The sequence below is a fragment of the Artemia franciscana genome, chromosome 5, assembly GCF_032884065.1.
Source record: "Artemia franciscana chromosome 5, ASM3288406v1, whole genome shotgun sequence".
Classification (NCBI taxonomy): domain Eukaryota; kingdom Metazoa; phylum Arthropoda; class Branchiopoda; order Anostraca; family Artemiidae; genus Artemia; species Artemia franciscana.
The window spans coordinates 43,924,982-43,952,037 of record NC_088867.1 but is presented as its reverse complement, the minus strand read 5'-3'; the positions used below and the strand labels follow the sequence as shown (position 1 = coordinate 43,952,037).

The 27,056-nt window shown below is 35.6% G+C and overlaps 1 protein-coding gene across 2 annotated transcripts in view; it reads left to right on the top strand.

Moving 5' to 3' along the window:
- Positions 1-590: 590 nt before the first annotated feature.
- Positions 591-27,056, top strand: part of LOC136027460 (ADP-ribosylation factor-like protein 2) — a 274,558-nt gene continuing 248,092 nt past the window's right edge. For both annotated transcript variants that reach the window (XM_065704749.1, XM_065704748.1), the window contains exon 1: positions 591-806. In XM_065704749.1, the coding sequence (XP_065560821.1) occupies positions 746-806 (61 nt within the window). In that variant the 5' untranslated portion in view covers positions 591-745. The remainder of the gene's footprint in view (positions 807-27,056) is intronic.

The following is a 27,056-nucleotide window of genomic DNA, read 5'->3' as shown; positions in this document are numbered from 1 at the left end:
TGACAGTTTTTGAGGAAACTGGTATTTCAGCTTTCTTAACAATACCACGTTTCTTGCAATCTCCGACGATATGCACTGAATGTGTTCTGAAAAACACATTGTATCATCAATCAGAAGGCCTAAATATTTCACAGCTTTTCTTTGTGACATTACCGATTCACCAATATCAAGTTCTTTCAGCCACAGGTAATAGTTTGCCGATCGTACAAAAATAATAAAGGCAGACCTGTGGTAATTAGTTTTGACCTGGTTAAGTCGAATCCATATCTCTATACGAATCATATCTTTCTTCACCAAGGACAAAAAATGGCTCTCAGTAGGTGCCATAACTGAATGGTTGGTGTCGTCGGCAAAAAGAACAAGTAATTTTCTTGGTTTCTATTTTGTAGTTTTTTCACCCAGATTCGCACCAACTCAGAAATTGCCTGTTGAGTCTATGGTATGAAAAGCCTTGAGGATGTACCAAAGAAATAGTTGCAACTTTAAGCTTGTCATTAAGCGTGTCATTTATTGTAGTTGTCAGAAATTCTATAGTATGTTATGCATAAAAACCTCTCCTAAATCCAAATTGGTTCTTGTAAAAAAAAAAATTCTTTTTTTCCAGAAATTCAGTTACTTGGATATGCATTACCTTTTCAAAAAACTGTGATCAAGTCGGTAGTTAGATCGGTCTATAGTTGTTGAAATCACTTCGGTCACCAAAGGTACAACCAAAGGTACAAGTCTAGCTGTCTTCAGATAGTCAATGAATTTTCCTTCTTTGAAACAGCCATTTGCTAATGATACACAATCTGTAAGAATCACAGGTAAGATAAGACTTGTTACTTTTAATCATAGAAATTCTGCTCCTCCTGCTCCATTTTGAATACCACTATATTTTTCATTCACATTATGCATCGAAGTCGGCCGAAGGCGAAGAATGGTATTACTTGACTTTGGGTGTAGGTGCTGTTCGAAAGTTCCATCACTGAGATATTTCATGATAATTTCACCCACTCACCTACTTCCGTAAAATGTTGGGCCAAATCGTTTACTAGATCTGGTGCCTCGCAATTTTCATTGTCTGAGGGCAAAACAACTTTTTATTTACTCCAATAACTTATCTCAGGGTCTCCCAAATATTAGCAGGAACTCCGTGATTTTCTTGGAACTTTTTTTGAAATACTTATTTTTTGTTTTCCGCTGCAACCTATTTAATGCAAATTTGTACTTTTTATAAATTTGTCGATCTGTTTCACGGGTCACTGAGACCACTGACCATATAGAGGATTTGCCATTTTGTCAGAGATTAAATAAAAAAAACTAATTTTTTTAGCTGGAAGTAAGGAGCGACATTAAAACTTAAAACGAACAGAAATTACTCCGTATATGAAATGGGTTGTCCCCCCCACATTACCTCGCTCTTTACGCTAAAGCTTTTAATTTTTTTAAAAAGTAGAATAGTGGCAAAAAGTCAAACTTTAGCGTAAAGAGCGAGGGATTGTTAATCCGTTATCCGTTAATCCGATTAATCCGAGGGATTTTAATCCGTTGACTTTGGGAAAAAAATGAGCGTGGGAGGGGGCCTAGATACCCTCCAAATTTTTTGGTCACTTACAAAGGGCACTAGAACTTTTCATTTCCGTCAGAATGAGCCCTCTTGCGACATTCTAGGACCACTTGGTCGATACGATGACCCCTGGGGAAAAAAACAAAAAAACAAACAAATAAACACGCACCCGTGATTTGTCTTCTGGCAAAAAATACAAAATTCCACACTTTTGTAGATAGGAGCTTGAAACTTCTACAGTAGGGTTCTCTGATACGCTGAATCTGATGGTGTCATTTTCGTTAAGATCCTACGACTTTTAGGGGGTGTTTCCTCCCATTTTCATAAATAAGGCAAATTTTCTCAGGCTCGTAACTTTTGGTGGGTAAGACTAAACTTGATGAAACTTATATATTTAAAATCAGCATTAAAATGCAATTCTTTTGATGTAGCTATTGATATCAAAATTCAATTCTTTAGAGTTGTGGTTACTATTTAGCCGGGTCGCTCTTTACTACAGTTCGTTACCACGAACTGTTTGATCTTAGAAGTGCTTTTGTCATCCAAGGTTTCCCAGGAGTGTTAGTTTTAGGGGACACCCAAGGAGTGTTAGTGACTCCCAATCGAGCAAAAAAATCATCTTATCATAACTTCGCTCATTTTTTTTTCATTGTAAGATTTACACTCATTTAGAAAATTCCAATCCATATTCTCATCATTTTAAAACTTAGACAAAGGCCGCTATTTACAATAAGTACGATCTTTCTTGGTCCCAGAATCATGAGGACTGAGTCCCCGTGCTTCAGAGGTAGCCATAGTCCTGAAGTGATCAGATGGATTGATAAATATCACTCAGGGTCGAGAATACATCAAATTTTGCTTTACATTCACAAAAAATATTATAAACCAAGGTCGTACTAGTTACAGTTACCCTAATGAACATTATATATAAACCATCCTAGTAAATATTATAAACCAATGTTGTACTAGTTACAGTTACCCTAGTGAACATTATATATAAACCATCCTAGTAAATATTATAAACCAATGTCGTACTAGTTACAGTTACCCTAGTGAACATTATATAACCATCCTAGTAAATATTATAAACCAATGTCGTACTAGTTACAGTTACCCTAGTGAACATTATATATAAACCATCCTAGTAAATATTATAAACCAATGTTGTACTAGTTACAGTTACCCTAGTGAACATTATATATAAACCATCCTAGTAAATATTATAAACCAAGGTCGTACTAGTTACAGTTACCCTAATGAACATTATATATAAACCATCCTAGTAAATATTATAAACCAATGTCGTACTAGTTACAGTTACCCTAGTGAACATTATATATAAACCATCCTAGTAAATATTATAAACCAATGTTGTACTAGTTACAGTTACCCTAGAAACATTAATTACAGGGAATAGGCCATAACTAAACATCATGCTAATGAACTGTTTAGATTTTCGTTCGTGAAAGTTCAAATCAAAAGCTCATAGGTGATAATATATAAATTTTATCATTTTTCTGTGGGAGGGATATCTTAGGTGATATTCTCACCATGAGCTTTGACTTCGAGGAGCTTGTCTTCACGTCAACCAGAACATAGTATGAATCAGGCTATCTTTTGATAGAATGAATAACATTTCTGAACGAGATTCAGCTAAGTATTTTCTGCACAGTTTAAATCTTCGGTAACAAACTGCGACTTTCTTCAATGCCTCAAAAATTCGTCATTGCTCTGGTCATACGATTGCGACTTTTGACTTCGGACTCAACAAATTCGACAGCGAAACTAAATTACACAGGAAAAGCATACTAGGGTAAGTTTTTTCTCCTTGATCAGATTCATAATAGTGATAATGGGCACATAGAAAATCTCTGGTGTGGGACTTACAAACATATTCAAGACAGAAATTACAGTCTTTAGTTTGCACTGTATCCTTTATGCAATTTTCTCTAGAAAACACTCTTAAGGATATATTTACAAGTCTCTTAATTTTTGATAGAAATGATTTTTTACAGATACAAAAACAAAATTTTCAAAATTCAATGCAAAACAGGTAAAAATATTATTGTGTCAGTATGCCCAATATAAGCAGCTAAAAAGACCAGTTGGTATTATATCTATTCAATCCGTCAGGAACTATTTTCGAAAAAGGAAGCGTAAGAGCTAGATAGGGAGAAAAAAAAATCTGTAAGAAATCATTGCTTGGGTCTTGAACTCGGTTAAAGGATTTCCTCTCTTAGCCTCATATGTTCGCAATGTGGGAAGAAAATAATGTCTTAAAATTGCTGCGTGGGGCTTAAAGGATTGCCTCTCAAGAACACATAGGTATGCGAGACAAAGGGGGTGGTAAAATACCACTTTATCGTGAGGAGGGTCAAATACAATGTTGTAAGAATGACCCCACTCCTTGCTATAGAAACAGTCCAAGCAATATCGCAAAGAATACCCTGTCTCTTTATAGAGTGTCGTCATATTTCCTGGCCTCTCAATAGAGTGTGTCAGTAATGTATATTGCTGGTACAGAGTATTTACTATCCACCGATTATAGAAGTTGACAAACTAGTCCATCCAAAAAATGAAGCAACACCCCTCAGTAAATCACATCATCAGAGTAAGAAGGTGGAGATATTTGGAACATGCTCTAGGTCTGAATGATAGTGGATTCTAAAAAGCCACGTTAGAATGACAAACCCGAAAGTTCCATCCCATAAAACAAAATCAAAAGCTGCTATAAAATCTTTGAATACAGAAACTGTCAGTTTTTGGTGCTTTGCCCTATGTTCAAGGGTTTGTCTTAAGACGAATAGCTTGTCGATTGGTGCCATGCCTTGGTGCAGTCGAACACTGGCAAATACTTGAGCAGCAATGTAGATAAGAAGATTCCACGGTAATGCCTGCATTTTGTATTTAGCCCTTTTTAGGAACAGAAGGAAGATAGAGTCTCCCCAATCCAGTGGAACCATTTCTTCTTCACATATACGACAGGTTAATTCATTGATCCTGATAAAAAGTGTTGTCCCTCTATATTTTGCAAGTTCAGCCGGGATGGTATTGCGGCCAGGGGTTTTGTTACTTTTCAGGAAATTAATTGTTTATCGGACTAAATTTAACTTAGGACGACCCACACTACGACTTTATTCCTACTGCTGACTAGGTTTCATTCCTGCAGGTCATCAAAGCTGGGGCCTTGGCAGTGGCAATGCTGCTTACCATCCATTGCTCTCGAGAGTTGGTGCTGGTTAAGGAGTTTGTCAAAGTGCTCCTTGCAGCTACTATTTATTGCTCGTATTTAAAATTATTTTGGAGTAGCTCGCTGGTTTAATCTTCAGCGGAGGTACTAGTCACCTTAAGTTATTCACTCTCAATTGATTTTAGGACATGACACATCTTGCTGTTGTCGAATCTTACACCAGCATCTTCCATGCCATCGGTAGTTTTCTCCTGGTACTGGTTCTCATAGATCTTAGCTGACAAGATGCATTCTCTTCGCAGGCGACTTAACAAATTTGATTTTCTGTTTGAAATTTGTTTCTTGCGCTTAGCCAGCTGGACTGTAAGGGTTGAATGCATTTTTGATAGTTTTTTACGGTATCCTATCATAGCTTTTGCAACCTCCTGGATAGTATTACCTAGGGTCACCCACTCTTCATCAAAGCTCTGGGTTTACTCGCTGATTGCTTGCACTTGGAGTGCATCAAAGCAATTAGACATCTCTAAACTAAATGCCTTTCGTATGCCTGGATTTTCGAAGCGATTGTTGTCAAATCTTTCTCAAGGTTTCTTCTTTGAGCGTGCTACTGGTCACAACTATAGATCTTGCTTTACTAGGATATGTCATATTTTGAGTAGCATCTGCTCAAATTTAAGATTTGTAGCTGTTGATTTCCAACAGTGGTAAATGTGCATGTAATTAATCTGGATTTTCGTTATAATATCTCTTGAATGCCATTTGTCTCTATAGCTGGGTTTGTGTTTGAGAAAGATATTGGTAATGACAAAATCATACAATGTGCCAAACTGAAAAAGTCTTTATTTCCTGTTACATCAAGCTTAAAGACATAAGTGGCTCATGGCAGACTTAGCATTGGATACTTTTCCCTGATTCTGCCATTGAAATTACCTCCAATCAAGATGAGGTCTCATTTTGAGATCAATATATTCAATAGGTTGCCCATGAGTGACAATCTTGCTTCTCTATCTGGGAAAGACTATCATTCTGTAAGAGACCTCTTCGCGAGGGATCCAAACTCGATCCCCACTCCACCATACCAAGATCCATCAAGAGATCCAAACTTGAAAAAAGGTGAAAGAAGAATCCTTCTCAGGAGTTCAAGATCTCTTGTCAAATTTCATTAACATTGGGGGGATCTACCTTTGCGTTTTTGTCTCTATTGCTGGATGAGTTTTGGTGCAGGTCATCAGAGCTTCAGCAGGGGGTTATGGCACCGCTTTTAATGGTCGATTGCTATTGACAGTTACAGCTAGTTAAGTAGTTTGTCAAAATACTCCTTGCAGTGATTATCTACAACTTTTATTGCGGAATAATTTGAGAGCAGCCTGACGTTTTTGTCTTTGATGAAGGTACTTATGTGATTTACTCCTGATTGACCTAAGGGGCTGATAAATCTTACTGTTTTTGGATCTAGAGGTAGCGGTTACCATATCTTTAGAGATTTTCCCCCAGTACTAGTTCTTGTCATTCTTAGAGAATTGGCGGTATTCTCTTCTCAGACACTTGAACAAATCTGTTTTTCTGTTTGATATATGTTGCTTGTGCTTAGCCAGCTGGACTCTATACGTTTACGCCAATTTTTTGAAGAGAGTTTTGTGGTATCCCATCTCAGCTTCTATTGCCTCAAGAATTGCATTGCTTAAGGTCGCCCACTCTTCATCCAGGCTCTCGGTTTGCTCGTCAGTCGCTTGCACTTAGAGAACATCCAAAGTGACTAAACATATTTAAACTGAATCATTGTCTTACACTTAAATTTTCGAAGCGATTGTTGTTAAATTTCTGTCGTGATTTCTTCTTGGGGTGTTCTGCTAGTAGAAACTTTAGATCTAACTTGATAAAAAGATGATATCATCCATGTTTTGAGCCACTATCTGCTCCAGCGTACGTTCTACTATTCGGAGCAGTTGCTTTCCAGCAGCTGGACATGAGGATGCAATCAATCTTGATTTTTCCCCTATCATCTCTTGAATGCATCTGACTCCTGGACATATGATTACTGAGCTTGTGTTTGAATAAGTTAGTGGAAATGACAAAATCATTTGCCATAGAAAACTGAATAAGCCATGATTCCCTTTTACAGAGACTTCATCTTGATTGGAGGTGACTTTTATAACAGAATCAGGGGAAAAGTGTACAATCATGAGTGTGCCATGATTCCCTTCTACATCTAGCTCTAAGACAGAAGTGGCTAATAGCACACTCATGATTGTACACTTTTCCCCTGATTCTGTTATAAAAGTCACCTCCAATCAAGATGAAATCTCTTTTTAGGAGCAATATGTTGAATAGCTTACCTTTGAATCGTGCTCTTGCTACTTAATTTGATATTTGTTCCCAATCTAGAAGTGACCTCTTTGCGAGGGGGCTTCAAATGATGCCGAATCAACCATACACAGATATATTAAAACATCTGGAGTTAAAAAGGAGAAAGAAGAGTATTCTTCAGAAGTTCAGGATTTCTTGTCAGACTTCATTTAACATTGTGTAACTTCATGCTAACGTTTAACTATATTTAATGCTATGATTTTTTCCACAATGACGTTGATTCGAGTTTTTACACATAATTTCTATGTTGTACCACAATAATTCCCCAGCGATGAACGACAGGGCTGTCAGGTATTTGACAACAACAGGGCTAATTTTGAATACGAGCATATCATCACCGTCTAACTTTAGAAATCAGAGCTCTGGAAAGGTCAATAATATTTATCACTGCAGCTACTGCCTTATTCTTAATCCGCCTGAAATTCAAATATTTTCTTATTTCGAATTTACGAAATTGCTCTTCGTTGACTTCTTTGTCCATCAGCAACTTAAATTTGCTCCACTCACCAGATTTTCTATTGATGAGAAATTTTTCTTTTTCCATTTGTTTTGATGCTTCAATTTTAGTATTTACGACGTTTGGCATATTTAAATGTAAGTATTCCAAAATTTCTTTGGTCTTTGGCCGTTTGTTTGGATCCTGGTTCAAACACTTTAACAATACATTTTTCGCCACAGGTGAAATTGGGGATGAAAATATTCTACTTTCCAAAGCTTCGGCGCACTCCAAAAACACTTCCTGTTCAATTTGTAAAAGTTTTGCCAAGATTGCCCCTAAGGACCATGTTGTCACAGGACCTATTCTATAAGCTCTAATCATTTCTTTCATTATTTTTCTATCACTTTTTGAAATGAAAGCATAACGATCAGTATTGTATTTTCTTTTCATTCTTAGATGATGGCTTTTCAATTCGGAAGGAGGATAAAAACGATCAAATGCAAGTCCAGGTTTTGAAATTTCCTCTTCCATTTCTCTGGAGGAACCAAAATCGATTATAGTTACTTTAAAATCACCATTTATAAGTATATTATTCGTCCTTAGGTCTCTATGAGCAATTCCAGACTCTTCTAATCTTGCAACTATTGACACGATTTGTTCAAATATTTTAAGCACTTCATGTTCATTCCACCACTTTCCACTTATTATCTCATGTTGTTTCATATCCTTTTCATGTTTGATGGCTGCAGGTAGAATGTTCTCTATAAATTGAGCCAAATCAAGAGAATTTTCTAGCAATTCTGTAACAATAACAGCATTTTCGTCGTCAACGTAAGATTCAATATACTTTTGGCAGCCTTCTATATTTTTTATTTTTTTTAGCCAGTAAAGTTCTATCGGGATAATAGTTCCGGATATTTCATCGCAGATCGTCTTAACATTTTTTAGTTTCAATATTTTTACAGCAACTTTTCTTCCGTTAGGTTTTCTTTCGCTTGCAAGGTAGATAAATCCTGATTGTCCATTTCCAAGCACAGTCTTGCTCAAGCAGTATTCATCATTAAACATCTCTATGCATGACTTTGAACTCTTTTTCAGGTTGCCGCTGCCCCTAGAAACTTTGCTTATCTTGGATAGAGGCTCATCATCACATCTAGCTCTAGAAATTATAGTTTTAGCTTTGTCAATAGTATTTTTAATTCCTACCACTATCGTTTTAAGCATTTGTCTGAAGTTGCAGCTAATTTTGCTTCCCAGTTTGCCAAACAGCCTTTTATCATGATGATGACAATGTTCTTCGTGAAGGCCAAAAATGGGTTGATACCAATCTGATCGTTTGCCTCTTTGCTGAAATGTGTTGAAACCAAGTTGTCTTCTACCATTGCATTTTACATTATACATGGCATCAACCTTTTGGAAAGGCTCCAAAAAACCTGCATTTGCCATAGTCCCAGCATAGACATATTTGTAAAACCAATTGAAATCCCAAATATTAATTACTTTTTGCACACAATTAAGCAGCCCATCGTCAAAAATTCTCCTTATCTTATCGATTAAATGATGCATCATAGCAGATGCATGGTAAACTTGACTATTAATTTCAATCATTAGGTTTTTCATAATCGGTGCAGTGTTTACATGCTGCTTATATTCCACATTAATGAACATATTGTTCATATAAACAGGCTTTTTTATTTTGTCATAGATACATGTTTCTATCTTCTTATTCGGGTGAAGACCATAGTGACAAATAGATTGGTGCCAGCCGCTATTTCCTTCGGTCTTTTGAAAGGGTATGAAGTCTGCATACAGCTTTTTCTTGTACTTGTACCTATTATTAGTTGATTTTGCTTCATTTCCTGGCTCAAAATCACATTTCTTAGGTGTAACACCATTAAGGGAAGGCTCTTTGAATTTTTCATTTGTTTCTACAGAACATAGTAAATCACTCTTAAAGGCTGAAATGCTTCTTAATTTTTGCATATGGGTTAATAACCAATTGTTGAAGATATTTTTCATGTTGCTTATGCTATAGCTTTCCTAGAATGAGCCAACTCGATTTAAAAGACAACTTTTATTGGGGAAATGATGTCATTGCAGATAATTTTGAATGACGTTACACTATAATCAAAAAAGTTTGACCTCATTCCATGACGTCATAAGTGATGTGGCAAGGGTTTTGCGTCCGGTATGGTATCGATAAGGGTTTTCGTCCGTGCAATATTCTAAAATTGTCAGCAATTCCTATATATAGGAAATAATAACTATGATCGATCAATACGAACAATAGTATACTAAAATCGTTATTTTTCCAATCATTTATTATTATTGATAATGGAAGCTTGGATGACATGGTATTATAGGTGACAGTTAGCTGACAGTTGGCATTTGGGAAAATACCTATTGCGTTACTACTTTAAAACGTCGTAATATTTTTATTTTCAGAGCAAATTATTGGTCCTATAAAAAAAAATAGTTCACTTTTTTTCTCAAACTAAAAAATTTGAATGAATATTTAATGTGTGATAATAACGTTTAAAAGATTCTAGTATTGCAACCTTGCAAACAGTAACAAATTTCAATATCGTATATAGTTGCGATTATAAAAAAAATATCCCTTTATTCAGAATAAGCTACGTAGTTCGTTACCAAAAGAAATTGATACGAAATCTGCTTGATAAAATCATAACTCCAAAGAATATTTCTAGTCCAAACCCAAAAGCCAAATGTAAGATAAAAGAGAAAACAAAACTGAAAGCCTCCATCGGTTGGGAAAACATTGAAATTTCAAGAGCTAAAGTTGTAGAAACACACCCTATAAGTGTACCCTGTAACTACAACTGTAAGTCTACAAACGATGGAAAACCAAAAGAAAAGACAAAGAGATCCACAGCGTGCAAAAAGGAATCTTAACTGTTGAGATCCGACCTATAGGTTGGATCTCAACAAACTACGCCGCAACTACACCACACAAGTTCATAACCTCAGGCTCTTCTGGCTGAACCTAACAAGTATGGATAGAGAGAGCAGTTTTAGCAGTTTCTAAAAACTAACTTGTTGTGTATTAGAAGAAGAGAGGCACAAGGCAAAACATCAGAAACCGAAAGTGTGTCTATTCATAGATTTTGTGATAGCTTTTGATTCTGTTCTAAGGGATGACATATGGAATGCCATGACAAGAGACAAATTGATCAAGCTCATCCAAGCCTGCTCGCAAGAAAGCGTGCTTTAGTTTGTTTTTTTTTTGGTCAAGTTATGCAATCTGGAATGCAAACCTGAAACAGGTTTTATATAATTATTTTATAAGACTGTTTCTTTTTGCAAACAAGTTTGAACCAATTTTTCGCCAAAAAGTATTTGATTAAATTTAGGTTTATCAATGGAATCCGTCCGTATTACCACAAATACCAACTGGGGGGTGAAAATCTTCATTCGTAATAACAAGGAGGGGAGATTCAAAATTCTGACTTGATCAGCTGCTAATAGCAACATTAAGGAAACATTCTATTTCTATTTCTTTGTTCTATTTTTCCTGCTACACCATCAAACGAACTATTATTAAAATTTTAATCAAAAATAAGCTGCAAGGAATATATGATACCAAAATATGGTTTGAGACTAATTTATTTTGAAAATACAAAGTTTAACTAACTCGCTATAGTCGCCAGAAGTGAAAATGCTACAAACTAAGAAGAAAAGATTAAATATATCAATTTTTTGTAGAGGGTGAACAGCCTTTTAATTGTTTTGATGTCGAGGTGGTCTTATAAACTTACTTTTTTTGTATAAATATTTCTACTTGACTTTAATTTCAATAGAACTCATCTTATTTCATACTAAATTAAAGTTCATGTCAACTACCTACCTACGACTTAGAAATTACTGCGGTTTCCTTTAAATTGCTGGTATGTATTTGTCCACAAGTTTATCGGAGCAACCTATTATGCGCCCCCCCCCCTTTCAAAAAAATCCTGGATCCATCACTGACTTGGGGGTGGGTAAATGTTCACTAGGGAAAATAGCAAAACGCAAGGAAATTTGTAGTCTCATTACCTTAAGGGTGACTAGACTTGCTCTCCAAAGAAGGGAAATGTAAAGTCCTTTATCCTGTTTGAAAATAAGTTTTAGACATGTTTTTTGAACTGCCTATTCTGTCCCACAATTCATAGGAGATGCCAGGACAGGAGGACTAAGAGGGAGTTTTAATGAAACCTAATGACACCCAAGGAGTGATAGTGACACACAATTGACCAAAAAAATCATCTTATCATAATTTTGCTCATTTTTTTCATTGTAAGATTTACACTCATTTAGTAAATTCCAATCTATATTCTCATTATTTTTAAAATTAGACAAAGACCGCTGATTAAAATAAGTACGATCTTTCCTGGTCCCAGAACCATGAAGACTAAGTCCCCTTGCTTCACAGGTAGCCACAGTCCCGAAGTGATCGGTTGGATCAATTATTATCACTCACGGTCGAGAATACATCAAATTTTGCTTTACATTCACAAAAATATTATAAACCAATGTCGTACTAGTTACAGTTACCCTAGTAGAAACATTAATTACAGGGAATAGGCCATAACTAAACATCATGCTAATGAACTGTTTAGATTTTCGTTCGTGAAAGTTTGAATCAAAAGCTCATAGGTGATAATATATAAATTCTATCATTTTTTCTGTGGGAGGGATATCTTAGGTGATATTCTCACCATGAGCTTTGACTTCGAGGAGCTTGTCTTCACGTCAACCAGAACATAGTATGAATCAGGCTATCTTTTGATAGAATGAATCACACTTCTGAACGAGATTCAGCTAAGTATTTTCTGCACAGTCTAAATCTTCGATAACAAACTGTGACTTTCTTCAATGCCTCAAAAATTCGTCATTGCTCTGGTCATACGATTGCGACTTTTGACTTCGGACTACGACTTCAAATTCGACAGCGAAACTAAATAACACAGAAAACGATATGGATCCCTCTCGGACATAAATTCAATTTCGAGCATTAAGGAGAGCTACGCATCTATATGAATTTGGGCTTGCATGTACTGGTAGCAAGCTTGGATAAGTCTGACCAATTTGTCTTGTGTCATGGTATTTTAGATGTCATCCCATAGAACAGAATCAAAATCTATTATAACATCTATGAATAGACAGACTTTCGGTTTCTGATGTTTTGCCTTGTGTCTTCTCTTCTTCTCCTACACGACAGCCTAGTTTGCAGAGACTTCAGAGACTGCTCTCTCTATCCATACTTATAAGGTTCAGCCATAAGAGCCTGAGGTTATGAACTTGTGTGGTGTAGGTGCAGTGTAGTTTGTTGAGAAACAACCTATAAGTCGATCTCAACAATTCAGATTCCTTTTTGCACGCTGTCTTTTCTTTTGGCTTTCCATCTTTTATAATATTACAGTTGTCGTTACAAGGTAGACTTGCAGGGTGTGTTTTTACAACTTTAGTTCTTGAAAGTTTGATGTTTTCCCGACCAATGAAGGCTTCCAGTTATATTTTCTCTTTTATCATATATTTGGCTTCTTGGTTTGGAACAGAAATGTTCTTTGGAATTATGATTTATTAAGCAGATATCGTATCATATTTCGTTTGGTAACGAACTACGTAGCTTATTCTGAATAAAGGGATATTTGTTTTGATAATCGGAACTATGTACGATGTTAAAATTTATTACTGTATAAGCTTGCAGTTCCTAAATCTTCTTGACTTTATTATTAAATACTAGTTGCACCACCCCAATGCTTCCCCCCTCCAAGCCCCCTCCGCGCGCTTAAGACGTTACGCACCAATGTAGTAGTGCCCCTGTGTCCCACCTGAGAATATATGTAAATATATATATATATATATATATATATATATATATATATATATATATATATATATATATATATATATATATATATATATATATATATATATATATATATATATATATATATATATATATATATATATATATATATATATATATATATATATATATATGTATAATATATATATAAATATATATATATATATATATATATATATATATATATATATATATATATATATATGTATATTTATATGTATATATATATATATATATATATATATATATATATATATATATATATATATATATATATATATATATATATATATATATGTTTTTAATTACGTAAAACTTGCGAATATACAACATTCTTCTATGTCCCATTGTCTGTGCATATAAAAAGATTGTCAGGTTTACCGACTCTTGAACATGCAACATAAAATTGTCCATGGGAAAAACAATCCGTATTCAGATCTATACCTCATTATTCTAATGATTGCCCTTGAGCTTTGTTGATGGTGATTGCTAATCGAACATTCCCTGTGTCCCCGTCGTCATTTATATATCCCCCTGTGCCCAGGGCGTCCCCGTTGTAGTTGTGTCCCTGCGTCCCGGTCGTCATTTATATTCCCAGTATCCCGGTCGTCATTTGTGTCCCATTGTCCCAGTCTATAATTTCTCTAAGAGCGTCCCAGTCATTTATATTCCCTGTGTCCAGGTCGTCATTTGTGTCCCGGAGTCCCCGTCGTAATTTGTGTCCCGGTCTTCCGGTCGTCATTTGTGTCCCGGTGTCTCGGTCTGTTATTTCGTCAGTTTCAAATTTCCTCGCAAATCTCGTAATGATTGCTCCAGAGCCTCGAGCTATATTTTGTGTGCCATTGTGCACTCGTCCCAAATAATAAGTTTGCATTGCTGCAATACTTTACCCATCCCAGATGATTTGGAAATATTGCACGTGAGGGTTTCCGTGAGGAATATATGATACCAAATAATGGTTCAAGACTAATTTATTTTGAAAATACAAAGTTTAACTAACTCGCTATAGTCGCCAGAAGTGAAAATGCTACAAATTAAGAAGAAAAGATTAAATATATCAATTTTTTGTAGAGGGTGAACAGCCTTTTGATTGTTTTGATGTCGAGGTGGTCTTATAAACTTACTTTTTTTGTATAAATATTTCTACTTGACTTTAATTTCAATAGAACTCATCGTATTTCATATTAAATTAAAGTTCATGTCAACTACCTACCTACGACTTAGAAATTGGTGCGGTTTCCTTTAAATTGCTGTTATGTATTTGTCCACAAGTTTATCGGAGCAACCCATTATGCACCCCCCCCCCTTCAAAAAAATCCTGGATCCATCCTTGACTTGGGGTAGGGTAAATGTTCACTAGGGAAAATAGCAAAACGCAAGGAAATTTGTAGTCTCATTACCTTAAGGGTGACTAGACTTGCTCTCCAAAGAAGGGAAATGTAAAGTCCTTTATTCCGTTTGAAAATAATTTTTAGACATGTTTTTTGAACTGCCTATTCTGTCCCACAATTCATAGGAGATGCCAGGACGCCAAACAGGACAAGCGTATTAGAGAGTAGGATATACAAAAGAGAGAAAAATCCCCGTTGTAGTTGTGTCCCTGTGTCCCGGTTGTCATTTATATTTCCCAAATAATAAGTTTGCATTGCCGCAATATTTTACCCATCCCAGATGATTTGGAAATATTGCACGTGAGGGTTTCTGTAGAATTCAAATTCAGAGGCAATTTCAAAGCAGAATGAGCAATTCTGCTCATTCTGCCTTCAGAGGCAATTTCAAAGCAGAATATATATATATATATATGCATATATGTTTTTAACTACGTAAAACTTGCGAATATGCAACATTCTTTGCTGTCCCATTGTCTGTGCATATAAATAGAATGTCAGGTTTAACGACTCTTGAACATGCAACATATAATGGTCCATGGGAAAACAATCCGTTATCAGATCTATACCTCATGATTCTAACGATTGCCCTTAAGCTTTGTTGATGGTGATTGCTAATCGACGATTCCCTGTGTTGCCGTCGTCATTTATATATCCCCCTGAGCCCCCCGGCGTCCCTGTTGTAGTTGTGTTCCTGTGTCCCGGTCGTCATGTCCCGGTGTAGCAATGGACAATTATATGTTTCATATTCAAGAGTCGGTAAACCTGACAATGGGACAACGAAGAATGTTGTATATTTGCAAGTTTTACGTAGTTAAAAACATATATATATATGTATATATATATATATATATATATATATATATATATATATATATATATATATATATATATATATATATATATATATATATATGTTTTTAACTACGTAAAACTTGCAAATATACAACATTCTTCGTTGTCCCATTGTCAGGTTTACCGACTCTTGAATATGAAACATATAATTGTCCATGGGAAAACAATCCGTATTCAGATTTATTACCTCATTATTCTAATGGTTGCCCTTAAGCTTTGTTGATGTTGATTGCTAATCAAACATTACCTTGCTAAATCGATCGAAAATGCTAATCAAACGTGTCCCCATTGTCATTTATATATTCCCCCTGTGCCCCCGGCGTCCCCGTTGTAGTTGTGTCCCTGTGTCCCAATCGTCATTTATGTTCCCTGTGTCCCGGTCGTTATTTGTGTCCCGGTGTCCTAGTCTGCAATATCTCTTTGAGTATCCCGGTCGTCATTTATTTTCCGTGTGTCCCGGTCGTCATTTGTGTCCCAGTCTGTAATTTCGTCAGTCATATTCCCCGTGTCGTCATTTGTATCCCGGTGTCCCGGTCTGTATAAGATCTGAAGCGCCTCCCCCCCGCGCGCGTAAGTCGTTACTTGCCATATTAGTTACGCACCATTGTAGCTGTGTCCCTGTCTCCCACCTGTGAATATATATATATATATATATATATATATATATATATATATATATATATATATATATATATATATATTTATCAATATTCACAGGTGGGACATAGGGACACAACTACAATGGCGCGTAACTAATATGGCACGTAAAGACTTACGCGTGGGGGGGGGGGGCTAGGGGGGTGCGAAGCCAACCAACTAGGTGTTGAGGTAGCACCCCAACAGTTAGTATATATATATATATATATATATATATATATATATATATATATATATATATATATATATATATATATATATATATATATATATATATATATATATATATATATATATATATATATATATATATATAAAATTCAACATTCTTTGCTGTCCCATCGTCTGTGCATATAAATAGATTGTCAGGTTTACCGACTCTTGAACATGCAACGCATAATGGTCCATGGGAAACAATCCGTATTCAGATCTATACCTCATGATTCTATTGATTGCCCTTGAGCTTTGTTGATGGTGATTGCAAATCGACCATTTCCTTTGTTGCCGTCGTCATTTATATATCCCCCTGTGCCCCCCGGCGTCCCCGTTGTAGTTGTGTCCCTGTGTCCGGGTCGTCATTTATATTCCCTGTGTCCCCGTCGTCATTTGTGTCCCGGTGTCCCAGTCTGTGATTTCTATTTGAGTGTCCCGGGCGTCATTTATATTCGTCAGGATATTGTAGGGCATCGTAGCATCGATGAGTTTAAGCAATTCCTGTCAACTGATTGTTTCGCCTATAAAGAATATTATCTCGGGGTAAGAACTGATCACCGGCCACAACGATTGCCACTTTGTTAATAGTTGCGTATCAGGAGGCATCAATTCGATTGCTGTTTTTAAGCAGAAGCACTAAATTATTATTTTTGTGGAAAAGATTATATATATAAATATATATATATATTTTTTTTTAGTTTTTTTTGTAGTTTTTACCTTTTTTAGTTTTTTTCTTCTTTTGTATCAATGCTAAAGCCAAGGTTCAAACCTGGAGCCTCTCGGACCTAGAACCTGATACATAACGCTTTACCAACTCAGCTACTTCGGCGTGAATACATTCGTTTTGAGCAGCTTCCTCGGGTTTTACCATTGTAGGTTTCTTTGAACGATATTCTTAAATACCTGTGTCCTGGTCGTCATTTATATATATATAAAAATAAGTTGTCTGTGTGTGGATCTGTGGATGGATCAGGTGACGTCATGTTTGTCCGCATATGACGTCTGAATTATTTCACACTAATACAAAAGAAGAAAAAAACTAAAAAAGGTAAAAACTACAAAAAAAAAAACTAAAAAGAAAAAAAAACTAAAAAAGCTAAAAAACTAAAAAAAACTAAAAAAAGGTAAAAATCTAATAACTAAAAAAAAACTGAAAAAAATAAAAAAAGGCAAAAACTACAAAAAAAACAAAAACTAATAAAAAAACTAAAAAAGCTAAAAAACTAAAAAAACCAAAAAAACTAAAAAAAGGTAAAAAACTAAAAAAAACTAAAAACTAAAAAAGAAAAAAACTAAAAAAAAGGAAAAACTGAAAAATAAAAGAGAAAAAGAAAACTAAAAAAATTTGAATAAATATATATAAAAATAAGTTGTTTGTGGGTTATGTCTGTCTGTCTGTCTGTCGAGTGACGTCGTGTTTGTCCGCATATGACGTCTGAATTATTTCACACTAATACAAAAGAAGAAAAAAAACTAAAAAAGGTAAAAACTACAAAAAAAACTAAAAAGAAAAAAAGCTAAAAAAGCTAAAAAACTAAAAAAAAACTAAAAAAAGGTAAAAAACTAAAAACTAAAAAAAAACTGAAAAAACTAAAAAAAGGCAAAAACTAAAAAAAACTAAAAACTAATAAAAAAACTAAAAAAGCTAAAAAACTAAAAAAACTAAAAAAAAACTAAAAAAAGGTAAAAAACAAAAAAAAACTAAAAACTAAAAAAGAAAAAACTAAAAAAAAGGAAAAAACTGAAAAATAAGAGAAAAAGAAAACTAAAAAAATATTAATAAATATAAAAAATATAAATATAAATATAATATAAATTAGCAATCAACAAAGCACCGAGACACAAATGACGACCGGGACACAGGGAGTATAAATGACGACCAGGACATAAGTAAAAAAAAAACTAAAAAAACTAAAAAAAATGGTAAAAACTACAAAAAAATAGGACACCGGGATACAAATGACGACCGGGACACAGGGAATATAAATGACGACCGGGACACAGGGACACAACTACAATGGGGACGCCGGGGGGCACAGGGGGATATAAATGACGACCGGGACACCGGGACACAAGGAATATAAATGACGCCCGGGACACTCAAAGAGAAATCACAGACTGGAACACCGGGACACAAATGACGACCGGGACACAGGGAATATAAATGACGACCGGGACACAGGGACATAACTACAAAGGGGACGCCGGGGTGCACAGGGGGATATATAAATGACGATGGCGACTCAGGGAATGGTCGATTAGCAATCACCATCAACAAAGCTCAAGGGCAATCATTAGAATCATGAGGTATAGATCTGAATACGGATTGTTTTCCCATGGACCATTATATGTTGCATGTTCAAGAGTCGGTAAACCTGACAATCTATTTATATGCACAGACAATGGGACAGCAAAGAATGTTGTATATTCGCAAGTTTTACGTAGTTAAAAACATATATATATATATATATATATATATATATATATATATATATATATATATATATATATATATATATATATATATATATATATATATATATATATATATATATATATATATATATATATATATATATATATTCACAGGTGGGACATAGGGACACAACTACAATGGCGCGTAACTAATATGGCGCGTAACGACTTACGCGCGCGGGGGGGCTTGGGGGGGGGCGCGAAGCGCCCCCACCAACTAGGTGTTGGGGTGGCGCGAAGCGCCACCCCAACAGCTAGTATATATATATATATATATATATATATATATATGTTTTTAACTACGTAAAACTCGCTGTTCCATAGTCTGTGCATATAAATAGATTGTCAGGTTTACCGACTCTTGAACATGAAACATAATATTGTCCATGGGAAAAACTATCCGTATTCAGATCTATACTTCATGATTCTAATGATTGCCCTTGAGCTTTGTTGATAGTGATTGCTGATCGAACATTCCCTGTGTCACCGTCGCCATTTATATATCCCCCTGTGTCCCCCGGCGTCCCCGTTGTAGCTGTGTCCCTGTGTCCCGGTCGTCATTTATATTCCCTGTGTCCCGGTCGTCATTTGTGTCCCGGTGTCCGAGTCTGTAATTTCTCTTTGAGTGTCTCGGTCGTCATTTACATTTTACCTTTTTATTTTTTAATTTTTAGTTTTTTTAGTTTTGTTTTTCTCTTAGTTTTTCTAAGTCTTTAGTCTTAGTCTTAGTCTCAGTCTTAGTCTTTTTTTTGTTTTTTGTTTTTCTTTAGTTTTGTCTTTATTATATATTTTGTCTTTATATATATATATATATATATATATATATATATATATATATATATATATATATATATATATATATATATATATATATATATAGATTAAATATTCATTTGCATTTTTTAGTTTGAGAAAAAAAGTGAACTATTTTTTTAGACCAATAGTTTGCTCTGAAAAAAAAAATATATGACATATTAAGGGAATAACGCAATAGGTATTATTCCGAATACTAACTGTCAGCTTAGCGGAATCAATTTTTTTTTGTCAAATGATATATTATTAACTATAATACAATGTCATCAGAGCTCTATTATTTGTAATAATAAATGATTGGAAAAAAACTGATGCCAGTATGCTATTGTTCGGAATGATGAATCATTGCAATTATTTCCTGTAATTCTCTCGTAACCCAAGGAGGAGGATCTGCTGACAATTTCATAATATTGCAAATACGAAGACTCTTGTTGATGCCATACCAGACACAAAACCCTTGCCACATCACTTGTGACGTCATGAGATGAGGTCAAACTGATAGAAATCATCGCTTTAGTCTTGAACTCGGTTAAAGGATTTCCATAGTAGCCATTGTCTTTGCAGTGATGTCATAGAAACCAAATTTTCTTCTAATTCCAACAATTGAAGGGCAGAATAGGTTTTTTCCCTATAAACAACGATAATACCACTATCTTAAAAATTATCTAAAATTAAGTTGTTTTTTTCCAAGCATTCTAGAGTAAGTGTTTTCTCCTTGATCAGATTCATAATAGTGATATTGGGCACAGAAAATCTCTGGTGTGGAACTTACAAACATATTCAAGACAGAAATTACAATCTTTAGTTTGCACTGTATCCTCTATGCAATTTTCTCTAGAAAATACTCTTAAGGATATATTTACCAGTCTGTTAATTTTTGATAGAAATGATGTAATACAATATGTCTCGTGAAGGAATTATGAAGTTCCCTTTTAGAAAACCATAAGGCAGAGGGATGAAGTTTGTCTGAAAAAGCTATTTTGAAATGTCTATATGGGGTAAAATAATAATCTGCTTGAAAAATAATTAATAGCTTCTGGACAAAATAAGTGTCTGTTATTCCCAATGTAACGGGGTTGTTGTCATTTTTAACAAACAAACAAAAATTGTCAAAAGTCTATACAATACAGGTAAAAATATTATTGTGTCAGTATTGTCAATAAAAGCAGCTGAAAAGACCAGTCCGTATTCTGTCTATGCAATCTGTCAGGAAGTATTTACCAAAAAGGAAGTGCACAAGCTGGATAGGAAAAAATCTATTAGAAATCATTGCTTAGGCTATGGTCCTCTGGTGGTCCTCTCTGAGTCTAATATGTTTGCAATGTGGGCAGAAAATAATGTCTTGAAATCGTTGCGTGGGGCTTAAAGCCAGCTAAAAGGATTGCCTCTCAAGAACACGTATGTATGCGAGACAAAGGGAGTGGTAAAATACCACTTGATCGTGAGAAGGGTCAAATAAAATGTTGTAAAAATGGCCCCGTCTCTTGCTGTAGAAATAGTCCAAGCAATATCGCAAAGAATACCCTGTCTCTTCATAGAGTGTGTCAGTAATGTATATTGCTGGTAAAGAGTATTTACTATCCACCGATCGTAGAAGTTGACAAAATAGTCCATCCGAAAAATGAATCAACACCCCCTCAGTAAATCACATCATCGGAGTCAGAAGATGGATATATTTGGGACACGCTCTACGTATGAATGATAACGGACTCTAAAAAGCCACTTTACAATGGGGAATCCGAAAGTTCCATCCAATAGAACACAATCAAAAGCTTTTATAAAATCTATGAATACAGACACTGTCAGATTTTGGTGTTTTGCCCTATGTTCATGGGTTTTTCTTAAGACGAATAGCTGGTCGATTGTTCCCATGCCTTGGTGCAGCCGAACATTGGCAAATAGTTATAGCAGCAATACGGATGAGGAGAATTCACGGTAATGCCTGCATTTCGCCTTTAGCCCTTTTTAAGACCAGAAGGAAGATAGAGTCTTCCCAATCCAGTGGAACCATTTCTTCTTCACATATACGACTGGTTAATTCATGGATCCTGCTAACAAGAGTTATCCCTCTATATTTTGCAAGCTCAGCCAGGATAGCATTGGGGCCAAGGAGTTTGATTACTTTTAAGGAAATTAATTGTTTTTGGACTAAATTTAACTTAGGAAGAGCCAAATTATTACTAGTGCTGACTAGGTTTCATTCCTGTAGGTCATCAGAGCTGTGGCCTGGGCAGTGGCAATGCTGATTACGATCTATTGCTCTCGAGAGTTGGTGCTGTTTAAGGAGTTTGTCAAAGTTCTTTTTGCAGGTACTATTTATTGCTTGCATTTGAAATTGTTACGGGCAATGCACAGCAGGGCCGACGCAGGGACCTTAGAAGTCAAGAAGAGTCGTTAATCTGATACAGTACAACGAAATTATTCTGGAGTAGTTCACCGGTTTAATCTTCAGCAGAAGTACTAGTAGCCTTAAGTTATTCACTCTCGACTCCAGTGTTGTTCATCTATATTTACAAGTTCTGCCGGGATAGCATTGAGACCAGGGGTTTATTATATTTTAGGCAATTAATTGTTTTTCGGACTAAATTTAACTCGAGAAGAGCCACATTACGACTTTGTTTCTACTGCTGACAAGGTTTCATTGCTGCCAGTCTTCAGAGCTGTGGCTTGGGCAGTGGCAATGCTGATTACTATCCATTCCCATCGAGAGTTGGTACTGGTTAAGGAGTTTGTCAAAGTGCTCCTTGCAGCCACTATTTATTCCTCGTATTTCGGAATTATTCTGTAGGAGCTCGCCGGTTTCATCATCAGTGGAGGTAATAGTAGCCTTAAGTTATTCACTCTCGATTCATCTTAGGACAAGATGAATCTTCCTGTTGTCAAATCTTCAACCATCATCTTCCATGTCATCGGCAATTTTCTCCCGGTACTGGTGCTCATCAACCTGAGCAGACAAGTGGCATTCTCTTCGCATTCGCTTGCACAAATGTGATTTTCCGTTTGAAATTTGTTGCTTACGCTTAGCCAGCCGGACTGTAAGGGTTGAGATTCATTTTTGGATAGTTTTTTAGTGTATCCTGTCGTAGCTTCTGCAGCCTCCTTAATAGTCTCACGTATGGTCACCCGCTCTTCATCCAAGCTCTGGGTTTGCTCGCTGATTGCTTGCATTTGGAGTGCATCAAAGCACTTAGACATCTCTAAACTAAATTCCTATCGTATACATGGATTTCAAAGCGATTGTTGTTAAATCTTTGTCAATGTTTCTGCTTTATTTACCCAATATCACTATTATGGATCTGATCAATTACAAAACACTTACCCTAGTATGATCGGAAAAAAACAACCTAATTTTAGTTAATTTTTAAGAAAGTGGTATTATCGTCGTTTTTGGGGAAAAAACCTGCTCTGAGTTTCAAATGTTGGAATAGAAAGAGAATTTGGTCTCTATGACATCACTGCAAAGACAATGGCTACTATGGAAATTCTCTAGCTGAGTTCAAGAACCAAGCAATGATTTCTAACAGTTTGACATCATCCCATGACGTCATAGGTGATGTGCAATATTCCCTTAAAACGTCATAATATTTTTTTCACAGCAAATTATTGGTCTTATAAAAAAATTTTCACTTTTTTTCAAAAGCTAAAAAATGCAAATGAATGTTTAATATTTGCTAAAAAAGTCAAGAAGATTCTGGAACTATAAGGTTGTAAACAGTAATAAATTTTAACATCTTACACAGTTTCGATTATCCAAAAAATATCCCTTCATTTAGAATAAGCTACGTTATTTGTTACTAAAACTAAAATGCTGAGAAATATTATAAAGATTATAGCTCCTAAGAAAGCTCCTATTCAAACACCAGCCAGAACTGAAAAGAAAACCGAACTAATAGCTGACGTCGGTTGGGACAAACTACGTCTTGGATTGTCACAAATTGAGGTAACTGACTACAATGAAAGTGCACCCTCTAAGAGTGTACACACACACACACACATACACAAACACAAACACACACACGTACACACACACACACACGCCCACAAACACAGACACACACACACTCACACACACACACATCTTTCAGAGATCAAAGATCGAAAAGCAAAAGTAACTACAATGAATACAACAGCCAACGTAAAGGAAACTGAATTGTTGAGATCAGACTTATAGGTCGGATCTCAATAAACTACGGCGCACCTACAAAACACATGTTCATAACCTCAGCCTCTTCTGGCTGAACCTTATAAGTATGGCTAGAGAGAGTAATGTCAGCAGTCTCCACAAACTAACTTGTCGTTAATAGAAGAAGAGAAACCGAAAGTGTATCTTTTCATAGATTTTACAATAGCTTTTGATTCTGTTCAAAGGGATGACATCCGGAATGCCATGATAAAAGACAAATTGGTAAGACTTATTCAAGCTTGAGACCAGTATATGCAAGCCTAAATTCATATAGGTGGGTAATTATTATCCCGATAGAACTTTACTGGCTAAAAAAAGTAAAAAATATAGAAGGCTGCCAAAAGTATATTGAATCTTATGTTGACTACGAAAGTGCTGTTATCGTTACAGAATTGCCAGAAAATTCTCTTGATTTGGCTCAATTTATAACATGCACTCTACCTGCAGCCATCAAGCATGAACAGGATATGAAACAAAATGGGATAATAAGTAGGCAGTGGTGGAATGAATATGAAGTGCTTAAAATATTCGAACAAATTGTGTCAACAGTTGCAAGATTAGAAGAGTCTGGAATTGCTCATAGAGACCTAAGGACGAATAATATACTTATAAATGGTGATTTTAAAGTAACTATAATCGATTTTGGTTCCTCCAGAGAAACGGAAGAGGAAATTTCAAAACCTACACCTTCATTTGATGTTTTTTATCCTCCTACCGAATTGAAAAGCCATCACCAAAGAATGAAAGAAAAATGCAATACTGATAATTATGATGATTTCATTTTAGAAAGTGACAGGAAAATAGAGGAAGAAATGATTAGAGCTTATAGAATAGGTCCAATGACAACATGGTCCTTAGGGGCAATCTTGGCACAACTTTTACAAATTAATCAGAAAGTGTTTTGGGAGTGCGCAGAAGCTTTGGAAAGTAGAATATTTTCATCCCCAATTTCACCTCTGGTGAGGAATGTATTGTTAAAGTGTTTGAACCAGGATCCAAACAAACGGCCAAAGACCAAAGAAATTTCGGAATACTTACATTTAAATATGCCAAACGTCGTAAATACTAAATTGAAGCATCAAAACAAATGGAAAAGGAAAAATTTCTCATCAATAGAAAATCTGGTGAGTTATACTTTACGTTGCTGATGGATAAAGAAGTCAACGAAGAACAATTTTGTAAATTGGAAATAAGAAAATATTTGAATTTCAGGCAGATTAAGAATAAGGCAGTAGCTGCAGTGATGAATATTATTGTTCTTGCTATAGCTCTGATTTCTAAAGTTAGACGGTGATGATATGCTCATACTCAAAATTAGCCCTATTGTTGTCAAACACCTGACAGCACTGTCATTCATCGCTGGGGAATTATTGTGGTACAACATGTGCAAAAACTCGAATCAACGTCATTGTGTAAAAATCAGAGCGTTAAATATAGTTAAGTGTTAGCATGAAGTCACACAATTTTAAAAGAAGTCTGACAAGTAATCCTGAACTCCTGAGGAATACTCTTCTTTCTTCTTTTAACTCCAGATGTCTTAATATATCTGCGTATGGTTGATTCGGCATCATTTGAAACCCCCTCGCAAAGAGGTTACTTCTACATTGGGAACAAATTAAATTAAGTAGCAAAAGTACGATTCAAAGGTAAGCTATTCAACATATTGGTCCTAAAGCAAGACCTCTTCTTGACTGGAGGTGACTTTTATGCCAGAATCAGGGGAAAAGTGTACAATGATGAGTGTGCCATTAGCCACTTCGGTCTTAGAGCTAGATGTAGAAGGGAATCATGGCTTCTTCAGTTTTCTATGGCAAATGATTTTGTCATTTCCACTACCTTAGTCAAACACAAGCCCAGTAATCATATGCCCAGAAGTCATATGCAAGCGACGGACGAGCAAACCGAGATCCTGGATGAAGAATGCTTGACCTTAACCAATGCAATTCTTGAGGCAATAGAAGCCGAGATGGGATACCACAAAACTCTCTCCAAAAAATTGACGTAAACGTGTAGAGTCCAGCTGGCTAACCACAAGCAACATATATCAAACAGAAAAAGGAGCTGTTCAAGTGTCTGAGAAGAGAATACCGCCAATTCTCTGGGAATGATAAGAACTAGCACTGGGGAAAAATCCCTAAGGATATGGTAGCCGCTACCTCTAGATCCAAAAACGGTAAGAAATTTCAACCCCTTAGATAAATCAGGAGTAAATCACATAAGCCTACTAGTACCTTCATCAAAGACAATATCGTCAGGTTACTCTCAAATTATTCCGCAATACGAGTTGTAGATAATCATTGCAAGGAGTATTTTGACAAACTACTTAGCCAGCTCTAACTGTCAATAGCAATCGATCATTAAAAGCGGTACCATACTTTCCTGCTGAAGCTCTGATGACCTGCAGGGACAAAACTTATCCAGCAATAGAAACAAAGACACAAAGGTAGCTCCCCCCCAATGTAAATGAAATCTGACAAGAAATCCTGAACTTCTGAGGAGGAATCTTCTTTCACCTTTTTCAAGTTTGGATCTCTTGATGGATCTTAGTATGGTGGAGTTGGGATCAAGTTTGGATCCCTCGCGAAGAGGTCGTTTCTAGAGTGATAGTCTATCCCAGATAGAGAAGCAAGAGTGTCAATCATAGGCAACCTACTGAATCAATTGATCCCAAAATGAGATCTCATCTTGATTGGAGGTAAATTCAATGCCAGAATCAGGGAAAAGTCTGCCATGAGCCACTTATGTCTTTAAGCTTGATGTAACAGGAATTAAAGACTTTTTCTGTTTGGCAAAATGTATGATTTGGTCATTACCAATATTTTTTTCAAACACAAACCCAGCTATAGAGCCAAATGGCATTCAAGAGATATTAGAACGAAAAGCGAGATTAATTACATGCACATGTCCTACTGTTGGAAATCAATAGCTACAAATCTTTATTTTGAGCATATGCTGCTCAAAAAATTACATATCTTAGTAAATTTAGATCTAAAGTTGTGACCAGTAGCACGCTCAAAGATGAAACCTTGACAAGGATTTGACAACAATCGCTTCGAAA